The 25,752-nt window shown below is 41.0% G+C and overlaps 1 protein-coding gene across 1 annotated transcript in view; it reads right to left on the minus strand.

Moving 5' to 3' along the window:
* The window catches only part of gse1b (Gse1 coiled-coil protein b), a 166,127-nt gene that overhangs the window by 96,825 nt on the left and 43,550 nt on the right, over window positions 1-25,752 (minus strand). The window contains exon 2 of the mRNA XM_041984980.1: window positions 22,892-23,030. Coding sequence (XP_041840914.1) covers window positions 22,892-23,030 — 139 coding nt within the window. The remainder of the gene's footprint in view (window positions 1-22,891; window positions 23,031-25,752) is intronic.

A 25,752-nucleotide genomic window follows, 5' to 3' on the forward strand; every position in this document is an offset into this window, starting at 1 on the left:
TGGAGTGCGAGCAGGAGCTGGGTCTGGGCTTTTGGAGGAAGAAAGCTGTTTACCTGGAACAGAAGATTACGGGACAAGTCCCTTACCACTACTCTCTTCTTCCTCACACAAACACCTTTACTCTCTCTTCAACAACCCTACAATTTATTATTATTTTTTTTATCCCTTTTACCATTCCTTTTTGCCACAGTTTCATTTCCAAACTTAATCCTTCAGACAGTTTTTATATTCACTATGAAGAAGTCATCCTTTTTGCTCTTTTACAAATTGCAAAACAGATAATTTGAAATTGCAGTTTTTACTTTTGTAAAATGTAAATAAGGAGAAATAAAGTGTCAAAAAATGAGGATCTTCAAAGGGATTGATTGAATGCTTGTTTCTATTATTAACAGATTTGCTTTCTATCAGTCTAACCATAATATGGAGACAATAAAGAGATAAGGATAAGGAGAAAAGCTTTGTCCAGGCCAGGGAAGGCTTTGTCTTCATAACATTACTGACAGCCTTGTCCCTCCCAGTATATTGTGTGAAATAAATAAATGAATAAATAATTCCAGTGACATCAGAGAGAGAGAAGGAGAGCTGCAGGAGGACGCCAGATAGAACACTCCTACTCCTAAGTGGGACAGTCTGTTGGCAGCATGAAAACGGTGTGTGTCTGTGTGTTTGTATGTATCACAATTGTTTCTATTCCCATGTGATAGAATGTTTGCAATCCTCACTTCATCTGCTTGCCATCCAAAGGATGTGGGCTGATACTTCTTAGTGTGTGTGTGTCTATTTGTGTTGCTGAATTCACACCATTGATGCGCGCTGGCGTGTGTGTGTCTCTCAGTGGGAGTATGTGCCACACTGAGTTTAATTAGCCTGTGTGGTGCAAGTGGGGCTGTGGTCAGGCAGGGCTGTGGACCAGGGAATGAGAGCAGGTGTCCTCTGCCACTCGGGGGAGTCAAAGTCCAGCCTCCAGAGTGCATCACCTCTAATACCATCCCACCTGCAGGCAAAGCCCTGGCCTTGACTGACGAGGACAAAGGGCTCACCTGCATGAGCTCTAAGAAGGTTGGAGTATGGCACTGACTCCAATATCCTGCTGCCTTAAGGGCGTATAGACTTTAAAGTCGTTCAAACTGATATATATTGCTGTCCTATCAAAGCAAGAATTTTAGTGGAAGATTAGGTTGAGTGCTGACAGCATATTATTCCTCAGAGAAAGTAAAAAGGAGAAGGACATGTGGTGGTCAGTGCCAGGTGGCAGCAGTGGCATGTTCCTGCCACCTGTCCTGGGGAATAGGAACTCCACTCACCCCTCCTGTTCTCCCAGAGTGGGATGACACTGGCTCCATGTCTGCCTGGCTGGCTCACTGGCTGTCCGTCCATCCATCTGACCGTCTGTCGACCTCGCTTCGATTCAGTCACTCTCCTTATTCACCAGCCTGTCTGCTAACCCATTAGTATGCTGAAACAGCTTGTGGGTTCCACCTGTACTCCTCTTTCCTTTTTAGGATCAATTATTCTGATTGTCTATGCCACCATCCTCACCATCCTACAGATCCATCTCCTCTTCTCCCCTAGCCTCTCTTCCTTTAATTTCTCCCTTACCCTCTAGCCACAGTTCAGCCAAGCCAAGCACACTAACAAGCTTTAGTTATGCACAAGCTATCATGGCAACCAGTCATTTCAATTACAGCACTCACACATAAACAACCAGACAAGCAAATACACACATACACAGAGAAATATATGTGCGTACACAGTGCAACAGAAAACAATACCTCCAGCAAAACACAGAGAGACAAGAGTTTGTTTTATTTGCTGCCAGCCACATTAAACTTCAAACAGGTCCTCCTCATTGTTAATATGCACAGTCTTCACTCTGCAGTCTCTGAGAAAGGAAATGACTGTTACAACACAGTGTGATTGGATTGAAAATTGTCTATGAAGAGGTTATGCTGGGGGTAACATTTCCTGACACCTAACTTGGCAAGAGAAAGCAGTCAGAAGAGAGGCTCTGCTAATGTAGCCTAAAGCTTAGGCTCTGTTGGTGTGTGGAGTGCAAAGAGGTGTTTGAAAATGCACAAAGACACAGGAGAATGCATGCTTGCAAGCAGAAATGCTCATAAACAATCAGTCATACACACACATACACACACACACACTCCTGCACACACACACGCAGAAACTCCTCCTGCCAGCCCTACACCATCTGTCTGCCTGTCTGTGCTTCACAGCCATGCCCAAACAGGGCCCCAGCAGAGCCAGTGTGAAATTAGCTGCCTTTGTGGGGCTTTGTCTGCCTGTGCATGTCTGTTTGGGTCTACCAGCACGCTTGGTTTAGATGCGTATTTTAGAACATATTTGCAATCAGTCTGTCAAGAGGTAACCCATGTTGCAGTGCTAATATGTGCATGTTTGTGTATGTAAGAGAGGTGGAGGGACCAGGCAAATCCTTGGTCTGATCTAAGAGCTATTTCCCCTGACCTGTGACCTCTGGACAACCGCAGGCTTTATACACTCCACTTACAGCTGCCTGCAAGTGAGGTGAGTGTGTTTATTCGCTATTGTCTGAACAGTCAGTCCCTGCAAGCCTATCTAGCTCTGGTTGGACACATCCAGCTCCCAGGGTGCTCTTTGATATCCACTCAGCACTCTGACCTTTGGTGAACTTCGACCGGACCTTGTGACCCCTAGCCTTTGCAAGCTCTGTCCTCCTTGTCTCTGTCTACTAATGTGTAATAAATCATGCCTGCTCTGACACACACAAACACTCATACAGATGATCCAACTGGCACATCATCACCTCCCACCCCTCACATTAATGAGTCCAGAGGTTAAAGGTTGTTGACATTCCTCTCACGTTCCTGTCTGAACACTACTGCATGGCCCACACACACACACGCACACACACATACGCACACACAAACCACAACAAAAGAGAAACTTCCTCACACCTCTGATGATGTGGAAACTAGAGAGAAAATCTGTATCAAACCTATGATAAAACATGTAAAAGGAAATTTTACCACTCATGCAAAAAGACCATATCACAGATTAAAAATAGAAATATAGATTTTATTAAAGTCCTGTGGCTAATTCAGTGTGTGGTCTGAAACTTCCACAGGCCGATCTGAGCTGTTGCTATCCAGACTGATGAAGAACGCTGCTGCCTTGTGACAGATAATCATTGTGTTCTTCTCTACTGCAGGAGTCTTGGCCAGGAGACAAACCGTCTGGCAAACAGACAGCTTTACGACGCAGAGCTCAATCAAACTGTCTTCCTACCCAATGGTAAACACATACACAAGCACTCTTACACACACACACACACAAACAGATGAAACAACCTAGAGCTAGCAGAGCCTAACCCAGATTGATAACACTAAACAAATCAGTCTGTCAATTCCCCTGACTGCCTACAGGAACATAGCTTTATCAACAGTGACATTTTGATTGTTGCATTCTTTACTTACCTAATTAATTTAGAAGTGTTCTAATTCAAATGCCATTAACATTGTACACTGTTTGATTCCAGCCATTATTCCTACATAGATGAGCAGTGAAGTCAGCAGTCATGACAAAAGTAGGGAACCCTCTGCTCCACTGTGCCAAGAGCCCTCTGCTGGACACAAGAGGTGTGGCACAAGTCTCTGTAATCCACTGCTGTGTTTCAGCAGCAGGAAAATGGCAACAATCAAAGTTAAAGCTGAGAGGCTCTGCTCTGCTGACACCCAATCCCCTCCCTGAGGAGAGATTGGCTCCTCACTAACAACACAAAAGAAGAATAACACACAAAAAAATGGCTGAGCTAGTCCACTGTGGATTGTCTATGTAGGGGTGTGTGTATGTGCGTGTGCATTGATGTGAGGTCAGAACAGTTTCCTTGCTGCCTGGTTAGAAATTGGATGAAAAGATGAAATGGGATGAACAGACTTTGTTCAGAGAGAATTATTGTGTGTGTAACCATGTAAACGTGAATAATAGGAGAGAAAAGTCTTTTCCCTCATTGTTCAGAGTATTTTTAAAATTCTTTGTGTGCGTGCGTGTGTGTGTTTATGCTTACTGATGTGTGTGTCCTATCTCCCTTCTGATTGCTGACCCCTAACCCTCACCACCACCTTTGCACCATGCAACAATTGTCCCTTTGAGGCCCCAAGGCCCCTCAGACCCCTGAGGCTCTCTCTGTCTGTGTGTGTGTGTGTGTGTGTATCTGTGCGTGCTAGTTTAACGTCAGTCACGGCAGTCTGATCCTCTGCTGAGCTAACGGGATTAGAAGAGCTAGGGCTCAGAAAGGAAGAGTCCGTCGTTTCTGTCTCTTGGGGATCAAAAATGACACTCAGTCTCAGCAGATGCACTCAGAGCTGCAGTACAGATTTAAAGATGGGAGTGCAAGTGCAACAACAGAGCCGTGAAAACAGCTGCCACTGTGGATCTTTACTATTGCATTGAAAACCTTCAGTAAGGGAATGAAAAGCAAAAATTCTTTCTCTTTTCTTTTTAGTTTGGTCAAGACTCCCTATAGGAAGACATGTCTCAGCACTTTTCCCAGCAGCTGAAAGTGGAAGACTGTCATGGGAAGTTAAGTTTCAGTTTGTGAAAGCTTTCAGGTAGTGATGGGTTAAAAGAGTTGAAGACCTGCAGAGCTCATGGTGGATGTTTCTGACGCATTTGACAAGCTGAAACCAAATCAGACCACTTCAGACCAGTTTACATGTGGCTCTAATGACAGCTGGCTAAATCACATTGAGTTAATGAATTTAGGGAGTCTCTAATCAAATCTGTGTGATCTGGCAACACGACTGACATCTGTGTGTGTGTGTGTGTGTGTGTGCTGATAATATAAAGAAATAAAACCATATGGAGCCAGAAAAGGCAGATAAATTCTTTCTACTGATGATTAAGGGTGGCAGGGTTTTGCTGAGGTGAAAGAAACATGAAGACAACAAAGTGTGGCAAGAAAGAAAAGTAGTAAAGGTGAAACACAGAAAACAGAAGACATGCATACATGTGTCTGAGAGTGCATACATGCATTCATGATTTCACATCTGGGGGCTTAAACAGTGAGGTTCCTGCAGTGACCCTGTTTATCTCGACATAATATACTCACTCTCATTACCACCCAGTTTGTGTGCCACGTGTATGTTATTGTAGCTGCTTCTCCAATTTATGCTGTGTTTAAACATGAGAGAGCCCTTTCAGACAAGAGAGAGCTGCATAAGGGGACAATCAAGCACACACACAGCAGCAGCATGCTTATACATACACAATTTCAAATGCACACAGTCACCAAAATGCAATACACCCCTCTACTGACTGCTCTGATTAATAAAGGTCAATTAGCAATTATAATTTCCATATTTAATCAGTCCCCCGTGGTGCTGCTCTGTGGCCTGAGCTTTGAGAGCTGGCTCTCCCTTTCTCTCTTTCAGTGTCTGCTCCTCTCCCTCTCCCCCTTTTGCTTTATGTCACACTCCTCTTCCTGTCTACTACATCATTAACATCTTAGCATCCCCTATTCTCAAGTACCTCCCTTTTTACGATGTCATCTCTCCATCCACCCCTCCCCCTTCTCCCTCTATCCCATCTCCCTTCCCCTCTCTCTGTATCCCCTTTCTCGTGCTTTCTGATGAATGCATCCCCTCATTAATCTTGATGTTTTTCCTCTTGCTGTGTTCTTCCACAGGCTTTCAAACCTCTCACTAATTGCAATTAATCACTGAGGGAAACAGATGCTGGGAACAAAGGCAACCTGGGGGGGTGGGGGGGGGGGGGCATGAGTCTGTATATGTGTCTATATATGTGTGTGTGTATCTTTGAGCACATGCGTGTGTCCAAAAATATGTACAGCAGGGTGGAGATTTGATGAAGCTGTCAGTCAGCGTGCCACAACAACTCTGTATACCTGGTGACATCAAGAGAAGCATTTTTATGCTTGCTTAAAAGTGGCTGCCTGACCAGTGTGGGGCTGTAACAAGATACATGAATAAGTAACAAAATAAATTATAACAGTTGGAGAAGAAACATGTTTTTAAACTGCTACCCATCATGCAGTTAGTGACTGCAAATAGGTTGCATCCAATTATAGCCTTTTTGGTAGAAAATTTAAATGTGAAATAAAACATTCTGCTACATCTTTGCATCTATTTTCCAGACATGAATGGTATATTTTTGGATCATATGGGTCAGTTAATTTGGGATGAAATAAACAAAACAATACTGAGAGGAGAATGGCTTGTGAGGAGCTGCCTCCAGGTGTAGATTTTGATCTACACCTGATTTCTCATTTTGATTTTAGGTTTTGATTTTGTGTCTACTTTCTGCATTGCTTCTCTTCTGCCATTCAAATTTATTCACAACACTCTGAGAAACTTGAGTCTACCATTCCTGCAACCAGCCGTCCACAGAAAGGCAGATGGCCGTGCTGTCATGACATGTTTCAGTGGTGGAAATTCAACAAAATTCTTCTTCTCAAACCAGAAAAGAGCTCAAAGAGCTCTAATGTTAATGTACAATTTTAAGCATGTGTACCAGATGTGACAACATCAAAATGTGTAATGGTAAACCAATAAAAGATGATCTGATGATCTCAATAATGGATAATCTTAATTGGGTATAAAATTAGTTTGTAAGGGTAATCACTAAGATGATGTCACTCAACTGATGAGTCAACTTTTATACTCCACCAGAAAAGCACGATTAGTTGTAAAACAATTAACATATAGAACTCCCGTAATGTGGAAATGTACACAGTGCTGTTACCAGAGCTCCTCCAGGTGCACATACTTGTGCGATTTATTGTTCAAAAGTCTCAGTTCCTTATTCTTCTCTTCTTCTGTAGTTCAGGCAAGAGAATTAACACCAACCACTTCTTCACCTTGTGGAGGCAACCATTAATAAGTGCATAGCTACAGTGGATGGAAAGGTTGAGCTAAAATTTATTTTACATTTGAATGGAAACCCTATGACTGTTGCAGTGTATTATTTGCAGGGGCCCTAGCTGGTATTCAATACCCAGTTTTCCCCAAACCACACAACAGTGTGTTCTTGGGCAAAACACTAAACTCCACATTGTCTCTAATGCATTCACTGGTGTGTAAGTGTGTGTGATAGGGGGAAAGGGGGGAAATGGGACTGCAAAGCCTAAAACATTGTATAGACTAAGAGGTGCTGGATGACTGGTGTGAATTGATAAATGTTAGTATCAAAAAGCAAATCAAGTAAATAAAATCAAAGTTAACATCCTATTACTCATGAGTGGCATCAGTTAGAGACGTTGTGTGATCTGACAGCAGCTGTGTAGCAGTGAAGTATAAGAAACCATAAATACTATGGGTGGAACTCGATTAAAACAAAATAATCTAATCATTTAAAGGCTTTGTAAATAATTAATCTCGATTAATTGCATTTTAATCACATAACAATATTGGCCCTAAAAAGCAACATCTTTTAGTATAATTTAAATGTATTTTAGTGGATGACTGAATCAAGTAATAAACACAGATATTCTAGTAATGTCAGGCAAATGCACAGTAGAAAATAGTAAACAGTAGAAAAATAAATAGAAAATATCCCTAAACAAATTTTAACAGTGTCATTTTAGGTACTTTGACTAACAGATCCAGCAGCTATAATTAAGAGTGTACAACATGTTAAAGTACTTCATTTTTAAAATGTTTCGTCCACACTCTTCATTAATAGGCATTAATATCTGACTGCGAGCCAGGGCGGGATCAATCAGTGGCAACGTACTGTTTCCTGCTCTGACTGCAGCTGGACGCTGGATGCTGCTGCTGTGTGAGGATGAGTCTCTAGTAAGTGCTTTTGGATGCAGGAGGGGCCTGCGGCAGCACCCGCTGCTCAGTGAGAACAGTGAACTATACATGCTTTCACGCCAGTCTCCAAAAGTCTCCAATAACACCAGAAAAAATTGCTAGAGGGCGCTAAAATCTTGCTAAATGTAGCGCCAAAGTTGTTAAGTGGGCAACACTGCGTTACCTAAGGTCCGACATGTGTGTCAGTGTAATTAATTGGTATACCAGAAAATCATGCATGGACAAAAGTTACGTGTTGTTTGGAACGCAAACTGGGATTAAATTCATAATTTTTTTAATGTGTTAAATTTTTTTTTGTAATGAATTAGCCATAACTTGTTAAAGTCTCATCCCTAATTAATGCATTCAGCAACATAATCACTTAAATTAAACTGCATCTTATATAATCTACATACCTCAAACAACAGCTTCATGATTTTTTTTGGGCACACTGCCCACTTCCATTATACAGCTGGTAGCTTTTATGTGTCATCACTTTAATGAAACAGAGGATAGTTGAACTTACTCAGAGTAGATGTTGAGGTGTCTTTTAGCAACAAACTAAATCCAACATTATTCCCCAACATTTCTCACTTGTAAGTCACTTAAGACTAAACTGATTGAAATGTAATAATGACTTTTTAAGTAATGCAATAGTTGCATTGCTTACATAACAGGGTAACTAGTAATCTGCAGATTACTATATGCTGTATTATAAAAGTAATATATTACTATATTACCATTTATATCTACATTATTACTATATTACCAATAATATATAGGAATGCAGCTTTAGAAATTTAACAGGCTAGATTTAGGCTATTACATTTCAAAAGCTACATTCCCAACATTGTTTCTGACCCTGTCACAGGCCATCATAGCATTAATCTAACCCTCCTTTCCAGCACTGGCACTGAGAGCTCATAACAAAGATGGACTTGTATGTGTATAAAACTTGAAAGCAAAAAAAGGAAAAGGCTGCTCTTACCATGCAGCAGCTGTCCGTTTCTAAGTAAAGTCATTTTGTTAGAATTATGGTGAACATCATTACCAAATAATACATTTGTGAAAACCATAATTTTACATTTTCTATCTTTCTCTTTCTGGTGTATACTTCAGCATATTAGAGCTATTTTAAACCACCTGTAGAAAATAATCAGCCTTTGTTCTACTTTTTGTCCCTAATCTTCCTCCCTCCTTCTCCTTTCCTTCAACCTCCCTTCAGTTGTCTGTCATCTTCAGTAGGCCCTGCATGCTGAGAAACCAGACAACAGCTTGCTAAGAATTAACCGTATATTTCAGGAAAATAAGGCACACACAAAAACACAGGTGCTTTCATACACAAACAAAAACACTATCTGCAGCTGTTCAGCGGAATCAGATAGGAAAGAGAGGTTTAATGTGTGTGTAGAAGTTGGTATTATCCATCTCAGCTATCTGCATCACTTATCAGCCACAAGGATGCAAAGAAAAAAAGGCTCAGGGAAAATACAGGCACTCGAAACAAAATGGAGAAGAAATGAAAAGCAACCTGTAATCTAAACCACTCGGAACACACATGCTACGATGAACGCATACACACACACACACACTTCGAAGAAACGTCAACTAAAACAAGACGACTTGAAACGTGAAGACTGAAAAACCCATCAAATAATCAGTGGGAGGTGATGCAAGGCTCTGCTATGTTTTAACACAAGCCTATTATGCTCCAAATCCAGTCCAGGATGCAGCACCGTGTCCAACACAATAGACTTCAGCTCTGCAGCAGATAACAGACTACTGGTTCTTTTCACCCATTGCTTAGAGAGGATCATTCTAAGTAGCTTTGAGCCTCTGCATATAGGGCATGAGAGGAACAATAATGAAATCAAGCTGATCTGATATGTTCTCTAGGATTAACACAATACCATGACCCCTACGTAACCCTGGACATGCACATTATCCTCCAACAGCAAAATCTGACAGATAGCAGAGGGAGTCAGACTTTGTTGCAGAGTGTGATCAAGGGAAGTTAAAGGAGGAAGAATAAAAAGCACAGCACATCATAAACTGCTGAGAAGATGTGAAGCAGGTGTTGTGTTAATGCTCTCAGAGGTGTGGGCCATACCCCTGGGGTCTCTTTTATACTCTTTATTTAAGTCATATAATCACAATATAAAACAAATTGACAAGATTCAGGGGCTCTTTTAGTGGGATTAACAAAATGAAGAAAAGGTGGTGTCTGATAATGAAGAATCGTTATGCATACAAACACTGTCAGTAAGTTGCCGGTAATGACAGCACAGAATACATGACCAGGCCTTTGAAACGCTGTTCTGCAGCAGCTTCATCTGTCACTGGTGCTGTCACATTTCATAGCCCAAAGCCTACTGAGCTGTTCATTTCTAGTAAGAGTAGAGTGGGAGGAGATCTTTACAAAAAGCCTGGAGGAAGCACTATTAATTTACTATTGTACTTTACCTGACAATCCTATCCTTTCCTTTTCTACAAAGCTTTCTTCCCCAAACACAACAATGACCCCCTCCTACCCCACACAGCCACCAACACAGTCTCCTGACAATTCCTTCCCAGCAGGCTCCACTCAGTCTTTATTCATTATATATCACCTCCTGCATGTCTATTGCTCGGCATGCTGCAATCGCTGCACTTAACCCATTATGGTAGGTAACGCTCCCCAGAACGGTTGCTCCCTCCTTGGGATAAATTATTAACTTCCCCCACATCCCACTATTTATCACGAGCCCCATCGAGCAGAACAGAACTATTGCTCATATCCATGGCAACAAGGGCCCATTTGTGCAGCCGCTGGATGCTGCTGATGATGAGGGGAAAGATGAGAAAGAAAAGGAAGCACAAATAATACCTTTTATCTGGCTCTCTTTTGTTAGCATCAGAGCCCGCACTTCTTTTTGCACCTTCTTCACAGTTATCGCTCCTTGTGCTGTCTCGCTGAGCTGCCCCTTGCCTCTTCATCCGTGGCTCCTCATGCTTCATTCACACCACCCAGCCCGCTCCTCAAGTCAGAGATGGCAGCGTATTGGTAATTAGATCAGAGCTTTTCTTTTGTCTCCATAGAGATGAATCATACACTCAGGGTGACAGTCTGAGCTTTAGTGCTACGTGGTAACCTAATCAGAAGGTTTGAACCTCAGCCAGAGCAGCAACATAACCTAATAATACCAACGTGAACCTGCAGTGACCTGCATCCCTGTGCACAGCAGGGCACACAGATAGGGGTGATGAGCAGGTCTAGTTAAACACACCAGGTCACATCCCAGGATGTGCATGTGTGTCAGTGTGTGTATGAGTAAGTGGAGTAGGTCCTCACAGGTGTCCTAACTCATGAGCGATCGCAGCTCATGAATAATTAAACATAAAATGCAAATAGGCTCCTTTGATCATTTACATTCATGTCTAACAGAATTAATTAATCAAACAAACCTTTTCTTTATCCCCAGTGAAGTAAAAAGGGAGAAAAAAACACCAGCAGTTAGAGCACAGAAGTGCCCAAACACATACACCCACACATACACACATTTAGGCAAATAAAAAAAACCACAATAAACAAGTTAATTAATTACATAATTTAGCCTCATATTAAGAAACTTAATTTTCTGTATTGAGCATGTTAGCATGATTCAACTGTGGACCAACCACATAGTGAAGGTGACTTGGTGTTTCTTTATTTGAAATTACTTTAATCTCTTCTTATGTGTCCATCCACAATATGCTAATGCAGCTTAAGCTTAAACTCTATGGTCAATAATGGCCAAATATAATGCTGCAATTATTGGAACTCTGTGTTGTTAAATCTCACAGACACTGTATGTTGTTCTCCCTCTGTTGCAAAATACACACAATTATAAACACTAACATAGTCTCCAGAAAATCCATATAGTGTTTTCAAGCTAACTCATAAAGCATGTCACACAATGCAGAGTTAAGGACACAAGCCTGGTTCAGCTGTTAAGAGAGTGAGATGGATGGTTTATAATGGCTCTGATGTATCACATGAACACATGCACACACACACACACACACACCCACAGACATACAACCCACAGCATGCTGATCGCAATTTCATAGGCTTTTTGATATGCTCACTCTGAGAAATGGACCTTATAAACAGCCACTCTTCGACTGACCTCTGTTTATAGCAACTGTATCATACACAAATGGAAAGCTCATAAAGAAAGAAATGGATCTGCCTCCCTTCTCCTTCCTATCTGTCCACATCTCTGTCTCTCACTTTCCTCCTCCTCTGCTTTCCTTCACCTGTAGCCTGGCCAGCACCTCCTTTTTCCCTAATAAGTCTGCTTGCATCCAGTGCACACTTGTAAAGGGCCTCATCTCACACCATCCCAGACTCCAACACACACACACAGCCATGCTCTTATAACACTCTGCTGGCAGCATTCCTCCCACTGTCACTCTCTTCTGTCATCAGTTTCTCCTTAGTGACATAGAGTGGCATGCCTAACTTATAGAGGCTATCAATATCTCCGACATAAAGAGAAAGAGGGAGGGATACACACCTCGGGCTTCTTTTAAGGCACCTCGTAAAGCTAAATGATAGTTGAAGGGGATGTGAGACTAAAGCAAAGTTGTGAGGAGAGAGACAGAGGGAGGAAAAGCGGGTGGTGGCTGTTAACTATATGGCAGGGGGGCAGTAAATAACTGAGATACAGATCTGCAGTATGTGTGTGATGTTTGCATGCCTGGTGTTTCTGACTGTTGATGGTAAGGTTAGAAAAGAACAGAGTGGTTGACTGAGTGATCACTTGTTGTTTGTATGTGGTGATTTACATTTGAGTGTAGCTGACAATATGTATTATCCACTGGCTGATCTCACTGAGGGATTTATGCTAACAGCCAGTGTCCGAAGTGTCTAACACAGGTTGTAAATAGCTGTCTGGCTCCGCTGACATTGCCAAACTGTTCATAAACCTGTCACCTTGGACAGTTTCAGTCACATGGGACTGGAGAGGCCAGGCAGCCATTAAACTATCAGTTTACATAAGGAAGACAGGACTGTGTGTGTAAATGTGTTCACTGGAGTTGAAGGGCTGTGGAGTACACATTTGTGTGTCTACTAACGCATTTGAATGTTCAGGACTGTGATGCGAGGGCGGGGCATAGTGCTCTTTTAAATATTCATGATGCTGTTAAAATGGACAGTTTGACATCACTTGAGATTCTCTGTCGGTGTTGTAAACAGACACAGTATACTGAATAATGGGGTAGGCCTTTGACATACACACTTGCACAGATGCACATGAACATGCAGAGGTGATTCTGAATGAGGTCAAGGAGACAGTGTTGAACTGAGAAGACGATCAATAGAGATCCACATGTTTGCCCACCTCTTACTTCCCTCCCACATTTTCTTTGCCCTTTTGACATCTCTCCATCTATTTCATTCTCCCTCGTCTTCATTTTTTTTTTTTTTTTCATAAACCAACCACTGCTAACCGCTCACATGCAGAAGAGCAGCAGCCATTACGACACGGCACTTTTAAAAGCCCACAAGTGCGCTTCTTTGCTATATAGCATCTCTGTTGTGGAGCATTGCTGTGAGCATATGTCTGGATGTGTCCCAGAGGCTGTGTTCATACTACTGTGGGAGATCTATGCTTGGTGACTCTAACTCAGTGGCACCCTACAAGCAAAAGCCTGGATGTGATAGGCAGATGAAAAGAGAACAAGGCAGTGACAGAACGACAAGCTGAGGAAAGGCAGAGAGAACATGTAAAGGACAAAATGCTTTCTTCCCTGGTTGGGAGCATCTCATTTTTTCTCATTAGGGGAACTCATCTGAGCTCAGAGGATAAAAGGAGGACTGATAGTGGTATTTCTCTCTCTCTCCATTCCTCCTCTCCCTCCTTTTCTCCCACTGTGCACATGCCACCTAATTAATTACACCCTACCATTGCATTGCTACAACAACCACTGCCGGCTAATTAACAGAACGCCTCAATCATGACCCCACTTCAAGGGTTTTGGATGTGTATGTGTGTGCGAGATAGAGAGATGGAAGAGGAGTGTATATGTGATAGGCAGGGGAGAAAAAGAGAGAATTGGAGGTGGGGCAGAATTTCTGAAACAAATGGAAATGCAGCTCATAAGAAATGGAGAGGGGAGTGGTGTGAAGGAGGAATGCAGAAATGAGAAGACAACCATGTGACACACAGATGCTCAAAAGAAAGGCATAGAGGCGGTAGAAGTGGAGTTCCTTTTCTCTACACCCAGCTGGACTTTGTCAGCCAGGATGGAGCCAGAGAGCCTGTTTGGGAGTCCCAGCTATTGGGTATTTCGCCCCGGAAATGTCACTACCAATTCCCCTTGAGTCTGCCTGAGTTTGGCCAGGCTTTGCTGGGACTGCAGCCCGCCAGGCCAGGCTTCTTGGCTCCTATTGCCCTAAACACACTCATACTGATTGTATCAGAGAGAAAAATGGAGCAAAGCAGAGCTTACGAAAACACAGGCTGTACATACTGTAAACCACGCACACTGCATGCAGGATCGCTGTGGTTTGACTGAGTGCAAGACAGACAAAGAGGGAGGCAGAGATAATTTGTTTAGTGGATGTGATTGCATTAGTAGGGTCATAATATTCTTTGCCCACGTCACAAACCCAGAGAATTAAAGCCCAGTGGAGCAATTATAACATTAATAGTGCTTGACTGGGGTAGCATATGTACATACACGTACACATTTTCTATGTCTCTGCTGAAGAGTTTATGAAGCATATGAGGACAGAAATGTGAGAAATGAGAAGATGAGGAGAAAATGATGAAAATAGGCATCATGGAGGAAGTTAATTCTGTAAAAATAGCTAAATAAATAAAGTCTATGGGAAAATCAGGTTAATGAAAGCAGTGTCAAAAAGGTAAGCGTGTATCAAAAGAAAACCAAAGAACAGCAATGATTTAACTTGTATCTGAAAAGATGTTTTTGCTCTTCTCTTGACTGGCTTTGGCAAGAGTCTGCTGTACCGACAGGCTCCACTCTGTTTATCTGATTGGCTGAAGCCAGCCCATGACAGACGCAATAGACAGATGGTTTATCTAATCACATGCCAAGTATTTTTTGAAAGCACCTGCCCTTTTCAAACTAATTTCCTACAACTTTGCTGATTGGTTAAGTGTAATAAAACATCTGGTGCATCAGGTTAGTAAGTAACATGTAGAAGCATAGACTGTATGTAAAGCCACGGTTTTTGTTTAAAAAAGTATGGCATTGGTAAAAAAAAAAAAAAGAGAGACTTTTCTTTTGTTACAATTAAAATGTTTATTCTATTCAGGTACCATACTGAAATAAACCCACCAAAATTACAAACAATAATAACTTTTTAAGGCCAATACATGTTGTTGTGTATTTAACAAGTTCTGAATCTTTAATAACTCATGGTGACAGTTTTCTAATTTTTTTTAAGCAAAAGTTGTAATTCATTTTCACTGGATTAGGTGGTAATACAGTACCTTTAATCATTAGCTCTGTTTACATGGAGCACTTTTGATTAAATTAAATTTCCAATCCAAATAAAAATGCATCTTGTAAACACCTCGGCTTATCAGCCTAGAGCAGAAAGAATCGAGATCGAGAGGGGTGGTTCAAACCTCTTCACAACAGAATCAGCAGAAGAAGAAGAGAAAAAAATACCACATATGGGCTCATTCTGGTTGTTTCTGTGGTGGATGTTGTTTCTGTGCATGCTTGAACCACATTTGGCTTATGCAGGTGCTGATATTCAGGGAAGACTTGAAAAATGTACCAAGACTGCACTCTGGCAGATATAGCATTTTTGTTGAAAGCTGAAAGAGTTAAAGATTATGGAGCATTTCAACAAGTGAAAGGCTAAAAAAAAAACTAAAAAAAAAACACATTCTTCTTCATTTTCTTCTTTCTTTAGGCACGCTTTGCACATGTCAAAAGCATTATGAAAGTATTGAATCTGCTCAGATCACTTTATCTAGCGTCCATGAAAACATGTCCCCTGAAATCTCGAATCAGACTGATTTCAATAAAAAAAGATGACATATTTCTCCATGTAAACGTAGCTACTGGCCACTTCATCAGCTATACATTAAATTCCAATGTGATATCACAGCTTTGACATAATTACAAGGTTAATGTGCCAACATGCTTCTATGCAGCTTCTACATTTTCATTTTTTGTTAATGTTACCAAAAATGTGATCATTTTAATATATCGCCTACAGTGAGTTCATAGTGGTTGTGGGTAGTGAAATTTAAAGTGTTATAAACTGAAAAGGAAGATTCCTCATTTTGGATAGAAAATAGTTATTTTTAATGACGTTATCAGCAGACAGATTCTTTTTTTAGGACATTACGTAAAAATTTAGAAGGAACAGCATAATGATTTAATATAGTTCATAAGGCCAAACTAAATTCATATCATAAACTGGGAGGGGGAGGTGAGCTGCTCTGGAATATGAATGTAATTTCTAAGGCAATCACAAGGCAATGTTGAGTACAAAGTAAAGCAGAGGTAAGTGTGTTTTTAATCAGTGTGGGCACCATATGATACAAAGTTAGTGGAAAATGGTGGAAAGATGATAATAAAGTCGAACAAACCCTCAAAAGTCTGTTATATTTCCATTTATAATTTACAACTAAACACAAGCGCCTTAATTTTCCTGTAATAAAATAATAAAGAGCTATGAATAGATGGAAGTGACATCTATATATTGCAGATAAAAGAAGACACCAAGAGAGAGGAAAAGAAAGAGTGAGAGTGAAATAGAATGTACTAGTAATGGGCCAACGGCAAAGGAGAGAAGCCATGTACGCTGTCAGCCATTAACATGGCTGGGACTAAATTATTCACTGCGCTCTGTCACCTTACACAAGCCCGGGCTAACATAGACTAAAGAGAGCTGTGTGTCTGTGTGTGTGAGAGAGAGAATGTGCTTGTGAATGAGTACTGTAGTGGCTGGTGGGAAGCAGTAAGGAGTGGACTCAGTATTGCCATCCTGTGGCTAGGAAAAGAGAGACACTTTAAAAATAAAATATTAGAGGCTTTACACCACCTCTCAAGAATGTGGGTTTAAATCAGGCTGAAACAGATGTATGCAAATATAGTACAAGCTAACCTAAACTTTCAGTGCCTTTTGAGGGAATAACAAGCACTCACATTAAAACAAACATACACTGCATACAAAGCTTTAAAAAACTGTTTTGTGTAGGGGAAGTTGATTTCCATGTAACCTGCTGGTTTACTATAGAACAGGAGAGGGTGGTTAGGAAGAGCAGCTGGGTAAACAATGCAAACTCACCTGGAGTCATTTACATGGACTGCTTGTGTGTCTGTGGCTATGTGTTTGGATATGTAGTTGTTATGTTGAGAGGAGTGTCTCCCTTTGCTGCTACTCTTCATCATGTCCCTGAAAGTGCCATTGGCAAGGAAACCAGAGAGGGACAAGGGCATGAGAGGCAAGTCAAGGAGTACAATTTTGGGTAAAAGCAAGATAAAACGGGGAAGAAAGGGTGGAGAACTGATAGAATAAAAACAAAAGCACAGGATCTTAAACGAGAGAGGTGGTGGTTGGGGGGATTCAAGGATGGAAAGAGATGGAGGAGGGAGTTAAAGAGGGGAGGCAAAGAGCATGTGACAATGCAACCCATGCCTCCTACTGACAAGCTTTATCACAGTCCCACCTGCAGAGAGACAGCAAAAAGCACTTAGTCTCAGCCTTGTTGCTTGACAGTGGAGAACAGTTTAAGAGGAGGGGAAAAAGAGGGGCTGAATAGCAGGAAAAAGAGGGCGAAGGTGGAGAAAGTAAGTGGAAGGGAGGACTGAAGTTACAAGATTGTAGAAAGGAAAGAAGGAGAAAAAAGAGGCAAAGAAAGGGACAGGGAGGAAGAAAACATGAAAAGAGCACAACAGAATTAATCCATAGCTGTTAAACTATGAGAGCATAGAAAATAAAAATAAATCTGCATATTTATTAATCTAAAATATCAAAACATCTGAGGCTTTTTTCATTTCACTGTCATAAATAAAAAGACAAAACCACATTTACAGCAGAGCTTGCCAGAGTGTGCAGGCAGTCAGACTTAATCCTGCCTAAACACCTGTTTCCTGGTGAATGTGAGGTCAAAGGTCAGAGTCAAGAGGTTTTTCGCTTAGTGGACTTCTGTTTTAGAGGTGCTGCTGAGACATGCCTTAACCTGACCTCACTGCTCCACACTGAGCATTAACCTTACATCATTTGGCCCCAATGCCTAAATAAAAAAAAACATTCTGAATCCGAAAGAGGAGTTCTTTGGTGCACACTGAGCAAAGTTGCAATAATGTCAAAAAAAAGAAAGAAAGAAAGAAAGAAAGAAAGAAAGAAAGAAAGAAAGAAAGAAAGAAAGAAAGAAAGAAAGAAAACATGCTTTGTTTAAAAATGAATTCCAATAAATGGCTTTTGTTTTACCATGTGACTTAATACACCAGTGAACTGAGCAGGAAAAAACTATGCAAGATAAATATTTGATATGATCTTCTCTTGTAAAAACTGATATTTGGTGTAATTAATTATTGAGAAGCTCTATCTTTTCAGGCTTCGAGGTATGTCCTTTTGGCTGAGGTACATTGATTTACTAAATCAGCATCCTGTCAGTTGAACACATGCTTTAGGTGTAGATGTTATTTGGTTGGATTATGTCAGAACTGGATACTATACAGATGTATCTTTTGCATCTTTTTATTCTTCTGTATTGGTTTAGTGGGAAATTAATTTACCCGCTGTCTTTGCTGGAAGTGGATTGTTCAACTGTGGTTGGAGTTATCTTGCAAACATCTGTGATAGGCAGATGATTCATCCAATCACCTGCAAAGTATCTCCTGAAAGTGATTTTCCCAGACACTTTCCAATATGACTTTCTCAGATGGTTCTGTGTAACAAGCCATCTGGCACATCAGGTTAGGTGTGATCACCCGTGCTTTTAAAGCAGCACTAATTCCTCTAAGTACACTTGTGAACAGTTTTTCACGGTACTTGACGGGTAAGTTGTTCTAAAACTTGTAATTTTTCTGTGGATTTAGGCTGAATCAGTGTCTTCTGTCCCTGCTCTGCTTGCTGCTGAAAATGATGATTTTGATTGTATGTTTGAGAGCAATGTGATGCTGCAGAAGTATTGTGAGATTTTGGTAAGTAAGTGTGAACCTGATGGTACTGCAATTACCGTAAGATCCTAAACACTCTGCTGAAGTACAGTCCACGCGCCACACAAACGCTAAGTGTCAAATAATGACAATCTCCCAGATACTTTTTGCTGTCACCATTTAATGCAATTTATGCTATATGTGAGAAGGAAATAATTAAGCGGATAAAATGAAGAAAGGTTTATTACTTCCTGAACTGGGACAGCTCGCATTTATTAGCGCTCCAGTCTGCTGATGTATCTGCTGATGAGCTATGGCCAAGTAATGACGTGCTCCGCTGGCTGTGAATCTGTAGGTCTCCTGCTAAGTCTACCCTCTCTGGCTCCCAGGCTCTGGATGGAAAACCACAGTCATTAAATCAAACCCATCCATACATACGGTGAGAGAAAGTGAGAAAAGATTGGGGGAAAGAAAGAGACAGGGTTTGAGGGAAGGGAGAGGGGGTTAACAGCCTGTTTCTCAGCCTTTCAGAGAGAGGAATGTGTTGGAGAAGGGACAAAACAACCAGGAGTGACTGCACAATAAGGTCAGTATGGTCAGAGGAGAATCCCAACTCACATGGTAGACTTGCACTTACACATATGCACACAAACAAACACATTAAACACACAAATGCAAACAAAGTAAATGATTGAGTCGGGGCATAAGACCATGCCCACCCTGTGAGTGGCTAATAACCATGGCATAGCTCCAAACCCACTGTCTCCTGACTAATTCCCCCATGCCCGCCAGGACTGGCGCCTCTCAGCAGAACAGAGCTCTGCTTTTCAAAAATCCTGTGATCATTACATTACTGAATTACTCAAACAGATGAATGAAAACACATCCACACAGGCCATCCAGTGTTCTTGCCCCTGAAGAAAACATATAATGGTAAAGACAAAGACAATTAATATAATTTGTTGAAATTACTACCTCTCACTTAATGCATACACCTCAGTGCCCACACCACAAGGCTAGAAAAAGAGGGCAGCGAAGTGGTGCTCTGCCAATGGTGGTAATGCCAAAAGACTCAGTGCACCCTGGTCTCCAGTCGTATTTTAATCACTCACACACACAAAAACATGCTCTTCCATCTGCTGTGCTTCATTGCAGCTGAGGCAAGCTTGTCACTGTCATTTGAAGTCAACCCAACTCTCCCTTCCCCACTGATGGGGACAAAAGAAAAGAAGAAAAGGGGTGGAGTAGAGGAGGGGGAGCAAGCAGTGGCATTCCTTACTGCTGTTCCTCAGTCACTCTCTTATCTTTCTTTCTGAAAACATTCCCTGTCACCTCTGCCTACGGTGCCCATGTATCATAAGGTTATCATCATTTTCCAACACCTCTTAGTTTATCACTCCCATAATCTTGCAGCTCTCTTCCTTTGCACTGCTCCTCTCATTCACCTGCTTTTTTTGCTCTATCCCCAACAGAAAGGAGAAATAAAAGGCAACCCCCCCCCTTTTTTTCTCTCATTTAACATGAATATCAGTGATGCGTGTCTCTTTTATATGAGACATGGTTAAAACAACAGCTCAAACCCTGGCAAACACAGGTTGCCAGACTCTATGAATCACTCTCCTTTCTGTGCCCCAACCAACACCCACACCCCATCTTCAGTGTTGCTCCATGCTCCCACAGCGGGTAATTGCAATTGTATAGAACTGGCCAGGAGCCAAGTGTTCAAGATTGCCAAGTCTGCCACGTCTAGCTGTGCTGCTGCAATCCGAAGCTGCTCTCATGGCAATCACATCACCAGCATTTTTTATTTCTGTGCCAAGACACATATATTAACCCACAAACAGGAATACAGATATGACTAATTGTAATTGTTCAATATGACCAAGAAAACAGTGGAAGAGTGCAGAGTAAAGGCTGACAAAGACAAAGTACAAAACAAGAAGTAAGATGTAAAAGTGAAAACTCTCAAGTCTCCTCACTGTACCTGTATATCTTTGCCTTTGATGTTTAACTCCTTCCATTAAATATATGTAAAGTTAGTGCAGAAGAGGGTCAGTTTGGACCTTCACTGCTAATAATGATTTATTCAGTGGGTGGTTGTTTTGAGTCCGACTGACTCCTGATGTGAAGTGTTCACGGATCCATCACACTTGAAGCACATTGTGCCCAGCTCAGATGTCACACTCTCCTCTGGCCTGTTTCCTGTCTGATAGGGGCTCATGCTGGACAGCAACAAGTATAAATATTTCTGATACAATGTGGTTCAAAAGACACAAGACTACAATGATAAAATCAGCCTGTTTCTATAGCTTCCATGTGGCTGCTGCATAGGAACACATTTAATCATTTACACCCAACAGTCTTTGATTGTATACCCCTGCACAGCTCTGTGTGAACACCACAAGCATGTTGTGTGTCACGTTTCTAGCCTGAGCGGAGGAAATGGGCCGTGTCATGTCGGTGTGAGCTGCAGCACAACATGCATGATAGAGGGCACTTAAATAACTCATGAAACCCCCATTCTCAACCCGCACTAGACCACTGGGAGGATCATTCAGTGTTATGTGTGTGTCTGTGGATGTGTGGTGGCCCCTTTGTCATAACTGTTTAATCAAGTGTCTTTGTGGTTGGGAGAAAGTGTCTCAGTGTGTGTCTATATGTGTGTGGGTTCTGTTGAAAAGAGAACTTGAGATGAGTCTCTCTAAACGACAGGGGGCCCTCATGGCTAAATAGAAATAGCCTCAGAGAAAACAGAAAAAGAAGCCTGAGCAGAAGAGACAGTACAGTTAAGAGAAAAAGAGTTAAAAACAACCAGATGAGAGATCAAGATTTCTTTTTTTTCTTTTTTAAGAAAAAAAGCCAACAAGACTTATAAACAACTGAGTCACATTTGGGTTGTGCTTACATACTTACATACAATCACACAAAGTTTATTGTGTCCAAACATCAAACCATGTTATTAACCAACAGGTTAATAACAACTATACCCAGAAAGGAAGTGACAGATACCACTTTAGTGTGATACAGCACGATGGAGATATGAATGGCTGCAAGACTTCTAACTACCATCTGATACTTGAAAATAAACTGATCACAAACACAGCCAGATGTGGTGTGAAGGTTTTGTAATGGAATTTGCAGGTTTGCATTACTGATTATTAAAAGCAGTTGCTATTTAACAATGCAGTCAAAGAATGACAAAGACATTGGATCCCCTGGATATTTACAAAACAAACCATTGGCAAATCAGCAATACCTCATCCCCAAGTTACATAGCAGCATGGGAGGATTAATTTTATAATCCACCAAGACAGAAAATGTAGCATTAATGTAGCCTGTTTGAAAAGGTGATTGATACTGTGGGTATATATATAGATGAGTGATGTGTAGGGGTTAGAAGAGACCAAAATGTCACAAGACACGTACAAGCCCAAAAGATCAACTCAAAAGTAATATTTGTCACTTTTCGATTGGTGTGTTAGAGCTGCCTCAGATCTCGTCTCACACACTCCAGGGGTCTCAGTACTTCCTGTGCTACTACACAGCAGGGTCAGGAGGACTCCTCACACAGGAAAAAAAAGGAAACAGAGATAAGATGCATGCTAAATGAAGAGATACATATTCTGAGGGTTGTAGATGAAAGCTAAACCACAAAATCTACTTCTGTATGATTTCAGAGAAAGCTTCTCTTACGACAGAAAAGTGGTATTATACATGACTAGTGAGATAATCATGAAATTGTTGAAGAGAAGAAAAAAAACCAATTATAATTGCATTGGTCTGGACTTTCTTAAGATTACGGTGGTGTGAAATGAAATGTCATGAATCGCAGTTATGGTGCACAAGTATTAAAGAAAAGGCAGCATTACTTACAGAACAATACAAAAATAAAAAGATGGTGAGGAAAAAAAAGGAAAAAGGGTGAGAAAAAAAGGAAAATAGTTGCCATTTGAGAGATGAATACTTACTGGAAAGTAGACAGTCAGCTCTCTCTGCCTCTAAGTTCACTGGTTGAGAAGGAGTGTGATCTCCTGCAGGTTGTATGGGCCCCAAACCTGAGTCCGCCTCCTTAGTGGTTCCACTTGGACCCGTAATCACAGTACTGGACTGAAAGATATTAAGACATAATTAAGGTCTTTTTTTTTTTTACTAATATAATGGGCTTAATAGTTTGCAAGGGGCTTAAGCCCTCACAAAAATTATTCTTCAGTTGTCTTGTTGCAGTTAAGCCTTTCTACCATCCATGTTTTAATAACTAGTTTAACATTTCAATCAAATGATGACCAGTGCCTTACACTTCACCATTTTTAGTCATTAACTGATCAGTAACAATAAACTGGACCTTTCAGGAGGTTGGCTTAGGGAGACAAAAACTAAAGCTTGGCACTAAAGAGAGAAGGTGACAAAGGCTGCTATGTCAGTGTATGCTATTAACTTTTCTTCATTTCTTTAGATTAAAACATCCATATTGATTTTAGTGGTCCCCAAATACATTTAAGTTTGCATAATGAAGGGTCTTTAACACAATGAATTGATACTAAAAAAAAAGAAAGGAAGCAAGAATCTTTTAATTTTTGTTGTGTTCAGACTCATGTGCAATTCTTTAAGTAGGTGGATACAAAATTGCAAGCCTTGAGATGATTCTGGTGACCCATGTCCTACTGTTATAAGGACTAAGACAGCAATATTGGCATAATCAACTCTTAACAATAAAAAGAGACAGAAGTTGCAAATATAGCAGTTAATTGCAGATCGGTTTTGTCAGCCATTTTTAGCTGCTGTCACAGCTCTCAGATTTCTGCTATAAAAAGACAACAACTAAGGGGGATGCAGCTCCAAGTGAAGAAGTGTCCCTTTCCTGAAGTGACAGAGCTGCAAAACAGACAGACAGACAGACAGAGACACAGAGAGAAAGGCTTTGTCTGACAAACCAAGTCTGTTCGGATGTGCTCTACTCCGCTCCCTTTCAAAGCTGAAAAAGGAAAGAGGGATGAGACTTCAGGAGAGAGACAAGTTGACCATGAAAAGCAGAGTGAGAAACAGAGGGTGGCTGTCACTGAGGAGAGAGAGGCGTGGGGAAGATTAAAAAAAAAAAAAAAAAAGGCTGTGATGGCTTCCTCCACTGACGAGCAGTAAAGAGACAGGTAGAGGAGGTGCAGCGCATCTTAAGACAAAAAGGCACCCTGGGCTTATGAAATATACATAGCTCTCAGTAGGAGACAGAGACACAGTGCGACAGAGCAGAGGTGGGCCCGAAGACTGACAAGACTACTACCTCTCCAATGACATTGCTAAAAATAAAATACATTTCTAATGACTTTTTATGAGGAGTCAGTGGGATGGAGTAGTAAGTGCTTTATTTTGGATGTGTGTGTTTTAGTATGGATGTGTGTAATCACATTAACACATGCATGGAGGTGTTTGTGAGCATCAAGGTGTATCAAGCCTTCTTCCTACAGTTACAAACTGAGTGGTTAAAAACCACAATAGTAACTGACACAAAAACCCACAAGTGTTTTGGTTGTTGGCCTGTATGTAAATTTATCAATCAGTCAGGGATTTTTTTTTTTTTTTTAAGAGTAGGAATTTTCTTTTTGTAACCGCCTCTCTCAGGCTTGCCCACCTGCCCTCTCTTCAAGCCTAGGCAGCTGTCTCTGTCACACCAGTAGTTAAAAATTATTTATACAGACCTCACTTAACAATAAACCCCCTCTTTGTTCAAGATAACGATCCACCCCTCCTACGCAGTCTCAATAACGGCTGTGCCACTGAAATATTGAGATTCTCATGCGATTGTGTCTGTCTTAAAGGCAGAAAGTCAGTGGGTACATTCATATCTTTGCTTTATTGAATTTCATTATTTATCATCCTCAGATGAGCTGGGTGTGGCTCCTTAGTCTACATCCCGTGCCCGTCATGTGTGAACACAAAAACCATTCAGGCAAATAGTCATGTCTGAGCCTGGGGATTACCTCTGCTCCTGAAAAAAAAATCAAAACAAGCCTGTCTACAGGTTTCCCTACCTTTTCTCTCCTTTGCAATCTTTCAGCCACTTTGCTGTCTTCCTTCCCTCCCCCTCTACTTCTTTTTCTCTTTGTTAACAAAAGTGCCAGGTGAGGACTTAAATTCCCCACACTGGATATTATTAAGTACCTTGATGACTCTGCTGCATCAAGGTCATGAGCCTGTACAATTTAATTGCTTCTGTAATCCACCAAAACATTTGGTGGAGAGTTAACACTTAACACAAGTGGTGTTAGATGACTAGCAAAGATGCTGATGCACACTTAGCAATTGCTTGCAAATGACTCATTAAGATCCACATAATTTGGAGAGGTTTTAGAATGTCAAATTTGCATAATGTTATTAAAGGGGCAACTTTTAAGATACGTGTCGTTAACATGAGTGAACAGGGATTACAGTAAAGCTCTGTTAGAAACGCAGTAGTGCTTTGAGCTAATTGCTAATGTCAGCATGCTAAGATGCTAGGTGGGTACTTAGCATGATGAGTACAGCACTTCCTTTGCCAATCTTCTTACTCTGGTGTCAAATCCTTTGGCATTACAAAAAAAATTAATAAATTACTTCTATAAATAACATATGAATGTCTGTACAAAGTTGAAGGTCATTCTAAAGACAGTTTGTTAAAAAAAAAAAAAAAAACAGCAAATGCTAGGAAATAAAACCAGCAAGACCGAGAATCTTGGATCACTGTATATATAATTTCATGGCAAACTATTTGATTGATGTTTAGCCTTGATCAATGTCACTGACACAACAAGGACTATTTCTTTTCTTCCATTGTACAGCACTGATGTACACAAATTAA

This window comes from Melanotaenia boesemani, chromosome 1, assembly GCF_017639745.1.
Source record: "Melanotaenia boesemani isolate fMelBoe1 chromosome 1, fMelBoe1.pri, whole genome shotgun sequence".
In the NCBI taxonomy this organism is placed as follows: domain Eukaryota; kingdom Metazoa; phylum Chordata; class Actinopteri; order Atheriniformes; family Melanotaeniidae; genus Melanotaenia; species Melanotaenia boesemani.